The sequence below is a fragment of the Panthera leo genome, chromosome A1, assembly GCF_018350215.1.
Source record: "Panthera leo isolate Ple1 chromosome A1, P.leo_Ple1_pat1.1, whole genome shotgun sequence".
NCBI classification, from domain to species: Eukaryota; Metazoa; Chordata; class Mammalia; order Carnivora; family Felidae; genus Panthera; species Panthera leo.
In genome coordinates this window covers 122618435-122635879 of record NC_056679.1, presented here as the reverse complement: position 1 = coordinate 122635879, position 17445 = coordinate 122618435, and the positions used below count along the sequence as shown (strand labels likewise).

At 49.3% G+C, this 17445-nt stretch overlaps 1 protein-coding gene across 2 annotated transcripts in view; it reads left to right on the top strand.

Annotated features, from left to right (window-relative positions):
• DPYSL3 (dihydropyrimidinase like 3) overlaps nt 1–14873 on the top strand; it is a 111276-nt gene extending 96403 nt beyond the window's left edge. For both annotated transcript variants that reach the window (XM_042938643.1, XM_042938651.1), the window contains exons 8-14: nt 1742–1862; nt 5717–5873; nt 6555–6696; nt 8392–8562; nt 9841–10020; nt 12691–12853; nt 14438–14873. In XM_042938643.1, coding sequence (XP_042794577.1) covers nt 1742–1862; nt 5717–5873; nt 6555–6696; nt 8392–8562; nt 9841–10020; nt 12691–12853; nt 14438–14526 — 1023 coding nt within the window. In that variant the 3' untranslated portion in view covers nt 14527–14873. The remainder of the gene's footprint in view (nt 1–1741; nt 1863–5716; nt 5874–6554; nt 6697–8391; nt 8563–9840; nt 10021–12690; nt 12854–14437) is intronic.
• The last annotated feature ends 2572 nt before the right edge of the window (nt 14874–17445 follow it).

The window sequence follows — 17445 nt, the reverse complement described above, 5'->3', positions numbered from 1 at the left end:
TGGTGGAAGAAACTGAAGCTCAGAGAGGTTAAGCCACTGGCTCCTTCCATGTGAAGGATTGGAAAGCTGTTTACATGTTGTGAGTAGCGCCAGGGTGATTAGCACTGTTGGTGAAACTTTTCCTAAATGCTGGTCATTGTAGCAATTTGCTGGCAAGATTGATTCCTGTAGCAGCAGCCAGGGGATTTCTGAGCAAAGTCTATTTTTGTTCCCTGGTTTGTTTTTCCAACCCCCCCACCCCCCCCCCCCCCCCCCCCACTCCTGTTCCCGTCTCCTTTTTAGTAAAAAGCCTCTCTGCCGCAGATCTGGACAATCCTGGAAACCCTTTTGGGTGAAGCTGGAGGGTGATGTAACCTTCCAAAGATAGTCATGCTGTCAAGGTCCTGGAAACCTGCCGTGCCACGAGGGCACGGGATCAGGGGTACCAGGACCGAGGGCGTGGGGAGTGGCGTGGTCAGCACAGGTGTAAAGAGGGTGGGATGGGCGTAGGAGGGACCTACCCCTCTTCAAGGCAGAGCACACCCGGCCACCTTCTCCAGTGATGCTGTGCAGAGAGCTGAACCCAGGTTTGCTCCAGAAGTCTGGGCGATGCAGGGAGGTGGCCACATGGCCACATTCGCCTGTGGTCAGGGGCTCCAGGGGCTCATCCCTTTGGAACAAAGGGCAGCTTGGGAGCCGCCAGCAGGGCCCTGCCAAGTTTTAGAGTCTGTCGGCTGAGCCGCACCCACCAAGGGCAGTGGCTGGTTTACATTATGCAAGCACCGGGCATCTGCAAGCTATTTTTGGTATTTTTAAAAGTGATGGGCTGCCTAGGCTAACCAGAATGTCATATCCATCCAAAGGAGCTGCTGCTGATTGAATGGGAGAACACTAGTGTCTCTGCTGCGGGCTGAATAGGACTGAGTTGGGCTTTGGGCAGCAACACAGGCTTTCTCAGCCCCGTAGGGATGTGATCGGCAGTAAGACCAGTAGCCAGCCTGCGAGGACCAGGAGTGGGGCAGTTGCCTTAAAGGATGAACCCATAATTGTCACAACGGCCCTGTGTGCCAGGTCCTGTCACTCTTCCCCCTTGGTAGACTGGAAACTGAGATTTGGGGAGGTTGTGTAACGTACCTCAGGTCACCCAGCTTCTAGCTGGCAGAACCAGAACTCCAACCCAGGCCATTTGAGCGAGCCTGAGCTCTAAAGACCCTGCTTTGTTGATAAAGTAAGGGGAGACTCATTATTTCTTCCTGAAAAAATTCAGCCGAGTTGGTTAGCACATGTGAACACAGAGATTCTACTTTCGGGTGGGATGGAAGAAATAGATAATAAGAGAAGTCTTTGCTGAGAAGCCTGGGAATTACTAGTGTAAGAAATGCCTTCTGGGATTGCCATCGCTGACCACCCGTTGCTGCAGGAAAGGATTGATGTCTAATTGCCTTTACTGGTTAATGCTGACATATTGGTGTTGGGATTGTGTTTTGCCGGAGAATCTGCCTGGGAAGATTGGGGAGCAAAGGCTTCCATCACAGGCAGACGTTGGGATAATCACAGGGAGAGAGAGAACCATCCAAGGGAAGTGAGGGCGAGGCTCTGAGTAGCCAAGTGAATCGCCCCAGCTTTGGATCCAAGGACTCTCACTCCAGATCTTGTAGGCTTTCAAGCACTGTGCTGCACTACCGGCTCAGTTTGTGGAGGCAGGGGAGTGGCTCTCCGGGAGGCTCATGCTTGTCTTGACTCCTGGGACTTCTTTTTGCAGCTGGAAGCTGAGGCTGTGTTCCGTGCCATCACCATCGCCAGCCAAACCAACTGTCCACTCTACGTCACAAAGGTCATGAGCAAGAGTGCGGCTGACATCATCTCCCAAGCCAGGAAAAAAGGTGATTGGTGCTCCCAAGAGCTCGGAACCAGTCGTGTGGCTCCCCTCCACCTCCCCTCCGCCCCAGCTCCCCAGCTGTTCTGTACAAACAGCGCCTGTTTTGCTCATTGCCGCGCTGTCTGGGAAACCCTTCCTCCGAGTTAGCCCAGGTGATCTTTTTGGCATCCTGTGTGGATGGCAGGCCCCTGGCATTGCTCCTGCTTGTCAGATGAGTTAACTAGGCTTAGGAAGGGTGAGTGCTTTGTCCGAGATAGGACAGCTTCAATCACTTCTTTGAGACTTGGCGCATCTTTCTTCCTCCCTTTGATCCTTCATTGTCAGTTCATGTTATCTGAGCTTTATAAATGGACACACTAGTCAAGATTATACTGGGGGCAGAAGTCAAAGATCCAACTTAAATGCACTTAAACAAAAGTAAATTATTGGTTGGGAGTGTTTCAGGCATAGCTGGATCAAGGGGTTTGAACAGTGATTTGGGGCTCTATCACTGTTCCTCCTCTCTTGTCTCTGCTTTCCTCTCTGTTGGCTTTCTATTTAGTGTGAACAGTGACAAGAATAAATGTTAAGAGGCACCTGTTGTCCTCCACACTTGACGGGGGGTGCATAATGAGGAAGTAGAGTCTATTTTTTCCAATAGCTCAAGCCAGAGTGCCCAGGAAAACTGTGATTGCCTTGGCTTGGGTCATCGGCCCGTTCCTGAATCAGTATCTGCTCTGGGGATGGTGTGATTGATTGTCCAGGGTTGAGGGCAGAGTGCAGGGGCAGGGTCCCACCACCTGAGCCATACAGATTAGCACAGGTCATTTTGGGAAAGGGGCTGAATGGGTCTCTAAAGCACATCTGGTGGCCCTTCATGCCCCAGGGCTTTGTCCCCACCTCCTTCCGACTTGGGCTGCTTTCCTCCATTGCTGTTAACTTGGGCTTCATTTGCTCATCTGGTGCTAAGCAGAAGTTTACTGTCACTTCAGAGCTTTCTTTTATGCTTTTGTTCTGGTCTCCAGTGACACACTAATGGGCTCACTTGAGAATAGAGTGTGGTTGAGAGCCTGCAGGTGTAGGGCCCTGTGTTTCGCTGGGAGAGAAGATTTACTAGGCCCCTGTGTATGATCATTACCACTGTAATGGAGAGCCAGTCTGGGGGCGCTCATCTACCAAATTCTGCATGTAAGTGGCTGGGGTGGCTAAAAATAGTCCCACCGACTCTGACAGCTGAGTGTTCAGTCGTCTGCCTTTCCGGAAAAGGGCACCCTTTTCTTCTGGGGCGGGGTGGGTGGGGGGATTCTTCCTACTTGTCTAGACAGTCTTTGTTGCTAGCACATTCTGGGGCATCTCCTGCCATACCCTGCTCACAGTAAGCCTGCTGTTTTTCTTTCCCTGCTTTTAAATGTCTCAACATGACATGGTGTGGTTGCTCCACAGGGTGTGAGTCACTGGGCAAGAACCAGGAAAGCAGCCCAATCTTCCTTACCCATTCTTGGAGAAAGGCAAAAAAAAAAAAAAAAAAAAAAAAAAAAAAGGAAGAAAAAGCAAAATGCATGGGGAACACCTCTACCATTTCTCCAAGACTCCCTCTCTCTACCACACTCCCTCTCTCAGGCCTTTGGCTCCTGGCTACATCCTCCCTCGGAGCTATTCTCAGGAGGGTCTCGAGGACAGGGTGTTTCAGCTACGTGCTGGGTCTTATTTTAAACCCATGGAGAAAGATTCCTCACCCTTGGCCTTCTGGCTCATAGTGGTCTCGCACAAAGAGCTTGTACAGCTGTGTCTCCCAGGTAGCAGGGTGGCCTTGTTCCCATGTTGAAACCTTGACTCCTGATGTGGAAGCCAGTAAACATCCCAGGACCTGTTCTTCTCGGGGAAGGAGTTGAGAGTACAAGAGCAGGAAGAGAGTGTAGTGGGGTTCACTCTTCCCTCCTGAGCCCAAGTCCCAGTGTATTCAGTTACCAAGTCATCTTGTTTTTTTTTTTTTTTTAAGTTTATTTATGTGAGAGAGAGAGAGAGAGAGAGAGAGAGAGAGAGAGAGAAAGCGCAAGCAGGGGAGGGGCAGAGAGAGAGAATCCCAAGCAGGGTCCGCACTGTCATCCCAGAACCCCATGGGGGGCTCGAACTCACGAACCATGAGACATGACCTGAGCTGAAATCAAGAGTCAGAGGCTTAACTGAGTGAGCCACCCAGGTGCCCCCAGTCACCAGTGTTCTCTTAAGTAGCTCTGTATGGTTGCTCAGAATTAATATTAGGAATCCACAGTTAAATGAGGACCAGCCGTATGCCCTGCACTGACATAAATACTTCAGATCTAGTATTCTGTAGAATTGTCAAAGAACCCTGAGAAATAAATAGCCTTTATCATCCCCATTTTTCAGACTGAAAAATTATTATCCCCATTTTTCTTACTGAAGCATAGTGTGTCAGGATCTCCCAGTTGGGAGAGCTCGTATTCAAACCCAACTATAATTACAATTTTTCTTATTCTACTCTTCCATCTAAAGATAGTCCAAAGGGAGAGTTCTTCTACTTTAAAGATTGTTTTTCTCTTAATAGTACCTGATGGCTTGTCTTGACTTTTTCTTTCTTTCTTTCTTTGTGGTTCTGTATGCTTTAGTTGGGTAAATAGTTTTAGAGAGCCCTTAAAATTCTCATTAGTCTTGTGTGGCTGCTTTTTCCAGCCATCCCAAAGAGCAGGGCCATCATAGATGAATCATTGTCATTGCTTCCTTCTTTTGCCCATGACAGGCATCACAAATCAATCTTGACTCTTGTAATGACACCAGAAGCATATTTAGAATTCTTTTGACAAAAAATTCCAGGGAGCCGAAACAAATAGATTGGAGTTGAAGGAAGGCAAGACCTACTTATAATTTTGGCTATAGAGCCTTCCTAAACTTTGACATTGTGAGGAACTTGAATGTGGGAGATGGAGGACTGAAGCTGGCGAAGTCCAGGGCTTTATGGACCATTTTTTGCCCAAGATTCTGGCACAGAGAAACTTGGTACTAACCAACCTTCTATGAGATAGCATTTACCTTCTGTCTCTCTATCCCTTCTTCTTTAAGAAGGTCAGCTCAGATCAGTTTATTTCCCAGTATCCCTCGTCCCCACTGCTTGTTTTGGGCGAATAAGCCCCAAATTCCAGACACAGAGTCTAAGGAGCAAGCCCCATCTTTGATGTTTCCCAGGTTTTATCGGGTGTCCTTGAGCAGATCACTCCTTGCTTTAGGTTACGGAGTAAGAGGCATGATGGAAAGATCACGCACGAGAGCCTGTTATCCAAGGGAGTGGACTTGACTTTGTGGAACCAAAGCATTTCCTTGCAACAAGCATGATCTAGCAGTTCCCAGTGATGCAGGCACGTTGGGGGCTTTAGGCCCCTACCATGGGAAGGAATATCAGTAGCATAAGGAAATCACTTTCACTGAGCATCTGAGTATCTGTGTGCCAGATACTTTGTATGTGTCAAATCCTTTCATTTTCAGAAGCCTGAGAAGTAGACATAGTCTTATGCATCATTCCAAGACTGATCTAGTCCACATTTTAATATTTCCGAAATGTTGATGAATCTCGTAATCAGTATACATTTTTTGTTTTGCCTCAAATATTAATTTGCCTCAGGGTTTGGGAATTAAAGCTGCGTCTTATAACCAACGGCTTCTTGTGAACTAGGGAATACAAAATTGTTCATGTTTAGCAGATAGAAAAGCAGAGGCTTAGAGAAGGTGGGCGCATGGACTTGAACCCAGGCCTACCTGTTTTCAGAGCCACAGCCTCGAGTAGGGCTAGGGGCTATGATTACCTGACCCAGGCCTGGAGCAGCACATATGTTATGCAAACCCACCGCCTGTTTCCTACCCTTGCAGGGAACGTGGTCTTTGGTGAGCCCATCACTGCCAGTCTTGGCACAGATGGAACCCATTACTGGAGCAAGAACTGGGCTAAGGCAGCTGCATTTGTGACATCCCCGCCTCTGAGCCCTGACCCGACCACTCCCGACTACATCAACTCCTTGCTGGCCAGGTTGGTGTGGGATTGGCAAGCAGCACGTATCACGTAGAAACATCATGGGGCTAGGGGAGGGATGAGGACTGGAGCAGCCCATCCATCAGCTAGACTGGGGTCTGCAGTGAGAAAAACACATGGAGAATTCCCCTACAGTCCTGAGCACAGACAGCGGGCTCTTCCCCGTCGTGTTTTATATATTCCCAACCGTAGTCATATTAATAATGGGAATAGCGGTTTACACATATCATGTGCCAAGCACTGTGTGAGGCTACACGCGTAGTCTCATGGTTCCTTATGATAACTATGAGTGAGGGACTGTCGTCTCCACTTTACAGGTTAAACAACTGAGGGTCAGGCCATTTGCCTATTTTGAACAGCACCTAAGTGAAATTACAGGGAGTCTCGTTTGCTGGTGCCCCCCGAGGACCTACAGGACCAGTCGCATCATTCGTTTGGGTCCCTTTTATTTCGTTACACAGAGATGATCTAACCCTGCCCCCTCGTTTTCCAGATGGGCTGTCTGAGCCCCAGGGAGGGAGAGAACTCACTTACACTCACACAGCTGGTAAGAGGTACAGACAGGATTTTAAACTCAAGTCTCGGCTTCCAAATGCTGACATTGGACACTCGACTCTTGTCCCCCGCGGTGACTCTAGCCACGTCTCTGGTTTACATGGAGCTTTTTTCCTTTGCCAGCGGAGACCTGCAGCTCTCTGGGAGTGCCCACTGCACCTTCAGCACTGCCCAGAAAGCCATTGGGAAGGACAACTTCACAGCCATCCCCGAGGGCACCAATGGTGTGGAAGAGCGGATGTCTGTCATCTGGGACAAGGCTGTGGTAAGGATCAAGATCATGGGATGGGGGCCAGGGCCAGATCAGCATCGCCTGCTGTTGCTGCTTTTTTAGGTGAACCCTCATGCCTGCTGAGATGTTTCTGGAACCAGGTGTCTCAGGTGGTTTAGGAATGTTGCTTCTAGAGTGATGAATGTTGAGATTTTGAGGAGATCTCCTTATCTAGACTGGGAACTAGGAAGCAAACATGGAGATCCTTCATCTGATGTAACCCCTTGAAATGGTAAGCAGGGGGTCTGTGTCCAAGAGACTCAAGTCAACTTGCTCATCAAGGATGCTCTTGACTGAGTGTGTGGTTATCCAGGCTGTACAAGTGATTGCCCACCAGTGTCTTTTGACATTGGCCTGGTTTTATTTTCCTTAATAACATAACAGAGCCTGACAAAAGAGCCGTGCAAATGAAGTCTGGACCAAAGGTTTTAGTAAAATTAATAATTAACTCATTATTAAGTTGATCACTTCCTTTTCCTTTTATTTCATTTTTTTTAAGATTTTATTTTTAAGTAATCTCTGTACTCATTGTGAGGCTTGAACTCACAACCCCAAGATCGAGAGTCACATACTCTACCAGCTGAACCAACCAGGAGCCCCACTTATCTTATTTTAAAATCTCTAAAGCCACTCATTTCTGAGCTACATGCATTGCATATAAACTAATGCCTCATTCATCTACCCAGTGTAAGCCACCAAGTTTCTCTCCTTGTCTTCACTCCTAGGAAGCTCAAAGCTAGATTTGAAGCTAAATTCTTTTTACTGTATCCAGAATTTTTTTGTTGTGAGGAGGAAAAGCATAAGTATTTTTGTCTCTTCTCTCACATAGTTAGATTTTGATTTTTTAAAGCATGGTCGTGTATTTATGAACATACATGCATCGTTCTCTTGGTACTATGTGGAATTGTTAAAAATAATATATGTATGTGTATGTATATGTATACATATATAATATTTTAATTACCCACATATACACTCTCATTAAAGAGCACTTGGAAAGCATAGAAAAGCACACATACAAAAGAAAACAAAAGTCAGTCAATAATTCCACAACCCAGGGTTAACCATCGTTATCATTTGGGTGAGGCTCTTCTGTATTTATCCTATGACCATGCAAATACAAACACATATCTAAAAAATAGGCTCATAACCACATTACTTTTTACTGGGAAATTTATAATTCTTTTTCTTTTAAATGCATTTGTGCTTTTATAATGTTTATTTTTGAGAGAGAGAGACAGACAGAGAGTGAGAGACAGAGAGTGAGTTGGGGAGGGGCAGAGAGAGGGAGACACAGGATCCAAAGCAGGTTCCAGGCTCTGAGCTGTCAGTACAGAGCCCGATGTGGGGCTCGAACTCACAAACCGTGAGATCATGACCTGAGCTGAAGTTGGACACTTAACCCACTGAGCCACCCAGGTGCCCCTGTAATTCTTTTTGGAATGTGAAGGCAAAGAAGTAACTGTATGCACATATCCAGGAAAAAACGCACACTTCAGGAGCAGTTAACTGCCTCTTCCTGTAGCCATGTGTTAACTAACCGTTTCGCCTGGCAGCCAGAAAGGCACAGCCAGCTGTTCGGCTTGTGGGTCGGCTTCTGTGCTCATCTTCTCAGGGGCCCATCTGTGATCACACTGCCCCGAGCTCAGAAGCCCTGCACTGACTTTTCTTCTTTTGGTATTCCAATAGGCCACAGGGAAAATGGACGAAAACCAGTTTGTGGCTGTGACAAGCACAAATGCCGCCAAGATCTTCAACCTGTATCCCCGCAAGGGAAGAATATCTGTGGGTTCTGACAGCGACCTGGTGATCTGGGATCCAGATGCGGTGAAGATCGTCTCTGCCAAGAACCACCAGTCGGTAAGGCTCGCGCTGGCGGGAGAGGAGCAGAACGGAGAAGGTGTGCACGGAACTCGGTCGGGAGAGACATGTAGATGTGGGGTACCCCCGGCCAACTGGGCCAGGATGGGCCGCAGTGACAAACCCTCCCAATTCTCAGGGATGTAACGCCTCAGCAGGTTATTTCTCCCGGCTGAGTCAGCAGAGGGCCCCTCCCAGCACGGTCACTCAGACAGGGAGGCACCGTCTCCACACACGCGTCCGTGATGGCTGAGGCCCGCGACCTGGTCGTGGTCCCTGGAGAACTGGCTTGGAAGCTTTCCTTAGACAAGTGGTACCCATCACTCCCTCTCACGCTACACCGGCCACAGCCAGTCCTGGGCTTCCCCTCACCCCAGGAGGGCAGGCAGTGCAGCGATCCCCTGTACCTAGAAGGAGAAAGAACAGAGAAAAACTTGAACAGCACTGACACCGTCCTCATGAGGACTTTCACGTGGAGGTAATAATTAAAGCCCGGTACCTAAGGGAAAGGGCTTAATCCTTGTTAGTAAAAAGAGTATTTTTAAAGCATTTACGTTTCAGGCAGTGGAGCCTGCTTTTTTAATTCCCGGAATCTCCATAATAGTCTTCTACAGGTAGACACTGTTACCATCCCTGTTTTATAGATAAGGAAAGGGAGGTGCAGAGAAATTAAATAATTTATGCAGCAAGTAAATGGTGAAGTTCGGACACACACCCCACAACTGGACTCCAAGCCGATGTCCTTAACCCTTTACGGTAATGCCTTGCACTTGTTGAATAAATGAAGGTAGTAGAGAGAAATCCCATCTTGGGAGGGGATGGCCTTTGTTTAGACATTGAGTCACATCACATTATTCAGTTCCGGGCTAGTGGAGACCTAAGGGTCATCCAGCCCACCTACTCACCCACCCCGTACAAGAGTGCCAAACACAGCATCCCCGAGAGTTCCCGAGCTTCTCTTTGAGCACCACCAGTGACAAAATGTACTTCTGCATGAGGGCCTTACCAAAGACTGATGCTTGTCTATGCTTGTCTATGCTGCATGAGGGCCTTACCAAAGACTGATGCTTGTCTATGCAAGTCTAGTCTGTACTGTCTCCCCCTGGTGGCTTGTGCCCATGAAGAGCTCACAGATGGCGTTGTAAGCTTTTCCTGGCTTCCCTGGTGCTTTGGCCATAGTGATGCCAAAGGCAGGGTCCCAAGCACAGGAAAACCACGTACCTCTCCGCTCCATCCTGTGCCCACAACTGTGGCTTTGCCCCTCACCCCCGTCTCTAGGCTGCAGAGTATAACATCTTTGAAGGGCTGGAGCTGCGTGGGGCTCCTCTGGTGGTCATCTGCCAGGGCAAGATCATGCTGGAAGACGGCAACCTGCACGTGACCCAAGGGGCCGGCCGCTTCATCCCCTGCAGCCCTTTCTCGGACTACGTCTACAAGCGTATTAAAGCTCGGAGGAAGGTGAGAACAGCTGGTGGAGCCTGGGGGTGGGGGAAGGGGCTTTGCCCCATTCAGGCACGGGGATGGTACCCAGGAGATCAGGAGGGCTCTGTGTGCTGTAGACCTTCCCAAGGAAATTCACAGCAGTGTCCTCTTCCCAAGGGACAACTGCACAGATGTAAGGTACTATAAACTGGGGGTTTCCAAAGCTTTTTTTGGCCCAGGAAACCTTTTTTTCAAATGACTTTCCTCCACGTTTATAGTACTTTTAATTAAAATAATTTGAAATTATAATAATTGAAAATAATGTTTATATGTATATTTTTAGGGTTTTTTTTTTTTTTTATAAAAGTTTATTTATTTTGAGAGAGAGCATGCATGCACAAACACAGGAGGGGCAGAGAGAGAAAGGGAGTACCAAGGAGGTTCTGTATTGTCAGCCCAGAGCCCAATGTGGGGCTTGATCCCATGAACCATGAGGTCATGACCTGAGCCAAAACCAAGAGTTGGACACTTAACCGACTGAGCCAACCACAAGCCCCAATGTTATATAGTTTTAGAAAATAACTAAGGCTTACAGTGAGAATTAGCAGTCCACACCCACCCCTCCCGGTCCCATCTCTTCCATTGTTGCTCTAGAGGCCAAATGTTTCTAACTCTTTTATCTAGTTGTATGGTTCACATAAAACCTTGTGTATGTCCCTGGTTTCATAGACAGGTAGAAAAACAGATATGCAGACACCTATTTCTTCTGTATGTATCTACCTACCTACCTACCTACCCACCTACACTTTACAAACCAATCAGCTCCAGTTGATATAGGGGTGAGGCCCAGAACCCTGTTTTTTTTTTTTTTTTTCAGCCCCTGCTACCCCCACACCAATCACAAGGTCACCTTCCAGTAAGGTTTGGACTCCACAGAGCAGGGTTAAAGCAGCCTTGGGATGGGGTGGAATTTTAGCCCTGGTTCCAACTTTGTTAGAAGACACACGGTCATGCGTGCACATGGGATGGGTCAGAAGGAGTCATGATGGTGAGGTTGGGGGCTGGAGGCAGGAGTTTGGGCACACACCACGGTGGCCATTAGAGAGAGGCTCACGGAAATTCCATATGCAAGCACCCCATCCCTCTCCCAGACCCCCCAGTGATCCCGCCGACTGGTCACCCAGCTCCCAGGGGAGGCTTCCAGCCTCCCCACCAGAGGCAGCTACCAGCCCTGTCAGTGAGGACCAGCTTCTTCCTGCCGGCCGGAAGTCTCCCTCCCTAAGGTCGACCAGCTCCTTCCGTTCCGCTCCCGGCATGCACACAGAACGAGGTGCACATCTTTTAGGGCATGTGTGTGTTTCCCGACTCCTCTGTCGTGTAGTCTCAATATCCCTGTAGCCTCCACTATTTACTTCATGACCACATTTTAAATCCCTCCACCATTCTTACCTCTTTATTAACGATCATTTAAAGTTACGTGGGATGGAGTAAAATTCCACACTCCAGGTTTGGCCTGATAAGAGGACAGAATGAAACCCAACCTCCCATGTACATCATGTCTTGATTTCCATTAATGTGACTTAGATTCTGCACCCAAAGAAATGTTGATGGTCTGGAGGCTTTTCAGGGAACACGGAAATAGAGACGGCCCCACCCGAATCGTCAGCACCTGCAAACGTGAAGAGCTTTGCCCCTGTGCCTGCACTGGGGTTGTGAACACGGGGCAGGAAGGCTCTGTGGTAGAGCCCACCCCGCACTGTTGGGCTCCTCTGGCAGCCAGTGGGAGGACATGGGTGGAGGCGGTGTGTGTCCCATAGACCGTGAGCCGGCTGGGGGAGGGGAAAGGTTTTGTGTGACCCTTCCCCCCAGCTCCTGGCAGCAGGCCTAGCACAGCACACACCCACGGCTGGTATGGCTGGCTGGCTGCTCAGTTCCAGGTCGGGTTCACAGCCACAGCCAGAGGCCCGTGGATCAGACCACAGGATACTCACTTCGAGGCTTGGCACCTCTGCTCTGTGCTAAGGAGCGTGTAGGGGGAGCTCCCACGGGATCTCACATCTACCAGCACTTACAACCTTGTCCCAAACTGCTGCCCTCCCTGCTCCCTCTGCTCTGGTGTGCAGGTGGTCCTTCCGTCCCTAACCTTTCCTCCCACCTGCTTCCTCTGCTGGGAACGCTGCCTTCCACACCGGTCCTCTGCACCTCGCAGCCTTCTCCTTCCCTCAACCCCAGCTGCACAACACAACAGGCTCCTTTGTTCCTTAAGAGTGAGGCTAACCGGGGGCATCTGGGTGGCTCAGTCGGTTAACCATCCGACCTCGGCTCAGGCCATGATCTCACAGTTCGTGGGTTCGAGCCCCGCATCAGGCTCTGTGCTGACAGCTCGGAGCCTGGAGCCTGTTTCAGAGTCTGTGTCTCCCCCTCTCTCTGCCCCTCTCCTGCTTGGGTTTTCCCTCTCTCTTGTCTCTCAAAAATAAATGAACATGAAAAAATACTTAAAAAAGCAAAGCCTACGTGTTTCAAGAGGTCTCCACTGACCTGTTGCACCGTCACTCTGTCCTCACACCCCTCTTATGTTCCTTCTTTCCTTCAAATAACTCTTTTTCTGGCTCCCATTACACACTTAATTCACTCATTTATCTCGGCTACCTGGCGCAGACCTTAACTGCTGACAGAATAAAGGGTGACACGCTTTCTCTGCTGCAGATGGCAGACCTGCACGCCGTCCCGAGGGGCATGTACGACGGGCCAGTGTTTGACCTGACCACCACTCCCAAAGGTGGCACCCCTGCGGGCTCCACCCGGGGCTCTCCCACACGGCCCAACCCGCCTGTGAGGAACCTCCACCAGTCGGGATTCAGCCTGTCCGGTGAGTGGATGGTGCCGGAGGGTGAGCAGGGAGGAAGGACGGGGACAAGGGAGGACCAGCCGCTACAAGCTGGCAGGACACCTGTAGGGAGAGGGTGCCTGGAGCAAGCAGGAAGCTCTGCCGAATCAAGAGAGTCCTGCTGAGAAGGCAACTTAAGGCTCAGGGAGGTCAAGGGTCAGGTTTAAATGATGACCGGGTCTGCTTAGACATCACACCTGGTGGGGTGGGGGCAAGATGTTTTCCATTATGAATTGAGGGTGATTTTCCACAGGAGATGGTGGGAGCTGTGTATGGAGGTGTTCTGTCTGTTTGCCCGGGGTTAAAGCTCAGATGGCAGTAGATTCTTCTAACCTGGCATATTTATTTATTTTATTTATAAAAAGTATATTTATTTATTTTTGGGAGAGTGCAAGTGGGAGAGGGGCAGAGGGGGGGACAGAGGGTCTGAAGTGGGTTCTGCGTTGACAACAGCAACCCTGATGTGGGACTTGAACTCAGGAGCTGTGAGATCATGACTTGAGCTGATATCAGACACTTAACCAACTGAGCTGCTCAGGTGCCCCTAACCTGGCGTTTTTCCTCTCCTCTCCCCTTTCTCATAATAATGATAGTGCTAGAAGTAGATGCTGTTGATTAAGTACTTACCCTGAGGTAGCCGTACCATTCACCTAGTCTTTAAGAATGGATATTAGCAGAAAATAATTATCTACTTGCTCCATAACCAGTAATCTTAAAGAGGGGAGAAAAATAAATGGAGATTTGCGTGTCTATGATGAACAATCGAAGTGTGAGGGAAACAAGACGAGAAGGGGCAGGGACAGGTAAAGAGGAAACAGGTATTGGGGAAGAGGAGTAAGGAATGGCAGAAGCAGGAGAACAGAGGGTAAAAAAAATCAAGGGGGAGACAGAGACAGGGGAGGGAGGCAAAAGGAAAAGGCTGAAAGTTTGGAGGTGACGTCGCCACAGGTAAGGTTATGTTTGTCACAATATTTGTTGCCAGTGTGGCTGCCATTTTGAATCGCTCCCTGGCTGACGTCATCCTTAAAATTTTGGCAGCTTCTCTGTGAAGGACACGAGTACGTGCACATCAGGGTTTCCTTTTGTGCCGAGGCTGCAGGGGCCCCGACCCTCACCAGGCCAAGCTGTGACACCTTGGGCAACTTGCCTCACTTCTCACAGCCTCAGTCACTGCCTCTGTGAAATGGGGATAATAACAGTAGCTTCCTCAAAGGATAGTGGTGAGGACAAAGTCCGGTATCTGAGGATACAAGGACACATTCCTTGTCGCAGCGGATGTAAGCAGTGATTTCTCCTACCTTAAGGAATGCTTTTCTTAAGTATCATTTTTATGAGGCTGAGACGGTATCTATAAGAACCTAGCTTTTCCTGGTGGAGACGGGATTCCAGGGGACGGTGGATATGAAATGTCTGGAATACTTGACAGACCAGAATGGAAGTTTCTTGGGAGACGAGGCCAGGAAGGCACTTGCCAGCTGACACTCCGAAAATTAATCCAGTTTCTCTCTTGTCCATACCCCGCTCTCTCTCCCTTTTCTCTTCCTGGGAATGTCTTGCCCACTGCAGGCACCCAAGTGGATGAGGGGGTCCGCTCCGCCAGCAAGCGCATTGTGGCGCCCCCTGGAGGCCGTTCTAACATCACGTCCCTGAGTTAAGCGACCCCTCCCCAAAGAGAGGGGCAGAAGCAAGAAGAGATTTTCTTGAAGCCAAAATGGTACACCGATATTTAAGAAGGAAAGCGAATCCAAACAGTTGTGATCTAAAGAATCAATAAGCCTCAAGCCTTATGTTTCTCCAATGCTACACTCGCTTGCCTAGCTTTACGAATATTGCTTTTGTTTTCTGTTTATGCATAGCCTTGATTTGTTGGACCCTGCCTCCCCCCATTTACATGCATGCAATCAGGCTACTAAGGTAAAAGAGTCTGCTATATAGTGTTGAGAGCGTGTGTAGTGCTGCATCTTATGACAAGGGGACAGACAAAGCTGGGATGCCAGGAAAATCAACTAAAGGGACGTGGTTATTTGGGGGTGAGGGGGTGGGGGGAGGCCAGAGTGAGGCGGAAGGCTCAGAGGGCCTGGGGGAGGGTGTGTCCGGGGGAGGCGGGGGGCGGGAGGGTGAGCATAAAGGGGCTTGTGTATTGTGTCGATGAAGCACGGTTATTTCCATAGAAGGTGGCCACCCTGGGGCAGCCGTTACTTCATCAGGGTCCCCAGGGTCTGCGGAGAAGGCAGGCAGGCAGGCAGTCTTCAGGTTCCAGACTTTGTCACATCCCCTCCTAGATTTTATTCCTTTGAACCTTTTATTAAAACACCAAAACCCAAGCATTACTTTCACCTGCCCGATCGTGCCAGTGTGCGGGGTGGGGGAGCACTTTCCCAGCGTTGCTTCCCGATTCTCTTTCCCCGGCTGGGAAGGAAGAGAGGGGATAGGAGACCACCCTTCTCCTCCTCCGTCCTGCCGGCCTCTTTGGTGCTGTTAAAAGGCAACAGCTGGGAGCGCACATAGGCCCCCGAGGCGGGTGGGAGCAGCCAATCTCACGCACCTCCCTGTAAACGTGCTGGAGGTCGCCTCTCCCCTTGGCTGGCGAAACCGAGAAGAGCCACGTGCATCCGGCGTCCCAAGTTAGGACGAGCCGAGGTGGGGCCCGGGAAGGGCTACTCTTGCTGGCGGTGAGTGGCTGCTTCTTTCCGTCTGGGGATCCAGGCACATCCGTGATTGAATAGGATTGTTCGTTTGCAAATATATGCGCTTAGGTGTTCTCGAAGTTTTGCAACCAACAGGTGATCTCAGCTGAGATGGGAGCCACGGGAGCATTTGGGAAAGCGAGTCTCTTGAGCTGGGGGAGCATATCCTGGGACCGTGGGTCTGCTTTTCAGGTCTGAACCACCTGTCTCCCCTTCCTTTAGCACATCTTCTGGGGGAGCTTTTTGTTTCCCTCTAAAGTCTCCCAGGGTGAGTGGAAGTGACACGCAGTCTTGGGTGATGCGTGGAACCCCATGTGCGTTTTTCCCCATCCTGCTGCTTCTGCAAATTCAATTTTGGAGCAAGTTCTGTGAGCCAGATGAGTATCTGTGGAACCAAGAGGCCCGTAGGCAGAATAAGTATATTCACCCTGGGATCGGACTTCTGTGCTTGGGGGATTCAGCTCTAGAACCCATAACCCTGTGTACCGGGTGCTTTGAAGAAACGAAGAGCAGGCCTCACACACCTGGCCATGATGTCTGACGGCAGGTTTCAATAAGCTGAAGACCAGAGAAAAGGGGACCACATAGGACTAAATATATCCAAGGAAGAGGATCCCCCCCTTAGCAAGCCAATTATTGTTCTAGTCATGAAAAGGATCATTTCTCCTCCTAATAAGGAATCTTGCTATTTTAAGGCTTTTTCATGGTGCCTTTATTTTAAAGGAAACTTAGGGGGGAGCATGTACCTTTTCCTTTAGAACTCAAAGATTTAAGGGCCTTTTGCAGAACTCAGAATGACGGTTTTGCGGGCAGAGGGAGATGGTCAGATCTGAAGCATGTACACTATTATACCGCAGGGGTGGGCTGGGCGGTCTGAGGTGTTGCAGTACCAGCCACAACCACCAGATGGAGGAAAAGACAAACTAGTGGGCTCCTCTTGTGTACCATCTGCTACTGTTAAGTTAGCAGTTACTGTTACTTAAGCTGTTCCGTTAGCTACTGTTAACTTAGAGTCCAGCCCCTCCCTCCTTGACCTCTCTATGCCATGAAAATAACTCTTGCATGGCCAAATGGGTCATCTGCCCTGGGACTGCTGAATGAAGCATTCAACCAGAACTTCACATTCTACACAAGCTTTCTGTGCTGTGGAAACAACCACCTCTGATGCCTTCATGATGGGCAGCATGATCTGGGGAAGCCTCTCTTTCTCCACTTACTATAAGTAACTTCCTAAGCACAGAGATTCCTAAGAACTTCAAGAAAACTCCCTTTATTTGCATCACTTTGATTTCTTGAACCTTGTCACTTTAGTTAAAATTATGTTCACCTATGTCCTGTTCCATAAGACACATCAAAGAGCTCTCCGTATACAAAGGGTTTAGGAAGAGAACATGATGCGAGTTGCATCCCTCTCAGAGTTCACACCATCTCATCCAAGAGTGGAGGCCATGCTGGACCTTCCTCTCCTGCCCAAGCTTTCCTTTTTCCCTCTCTTCTCTTAACCTGGCCCCTCTCTAAAGATGGCCTGCCTTCCCCCAACCTTCTCCCATTGTTCCTCAACCCAGGTGGCCATCATCTGAGTTCTGGGAGGGCCACCATCTTGGGTAGTTGAGAAGGTATTGGTGGAATCGTTAAATCAGCCAACCCGGCAGAAGTATTCTATTTCTATGTTTTCTAAAAATGGCAGTGTTGTTGTCAGCACCAAAATGGGTTTTCTTCAAAGACCAGTCACCCTCTGGCCTTTTTCTTCATGCCTACACCCAGAGAGTCATGCTTTGCTGCAAAGGCCTTAATCCTAATCCTGGACTTCTGCTCACCCCGAGAAGCCCTTTCCAACTAGGGTGGTTGAGCCCTGACTTTGGTTCTTGCCACAAGCTTCCCAGGCCT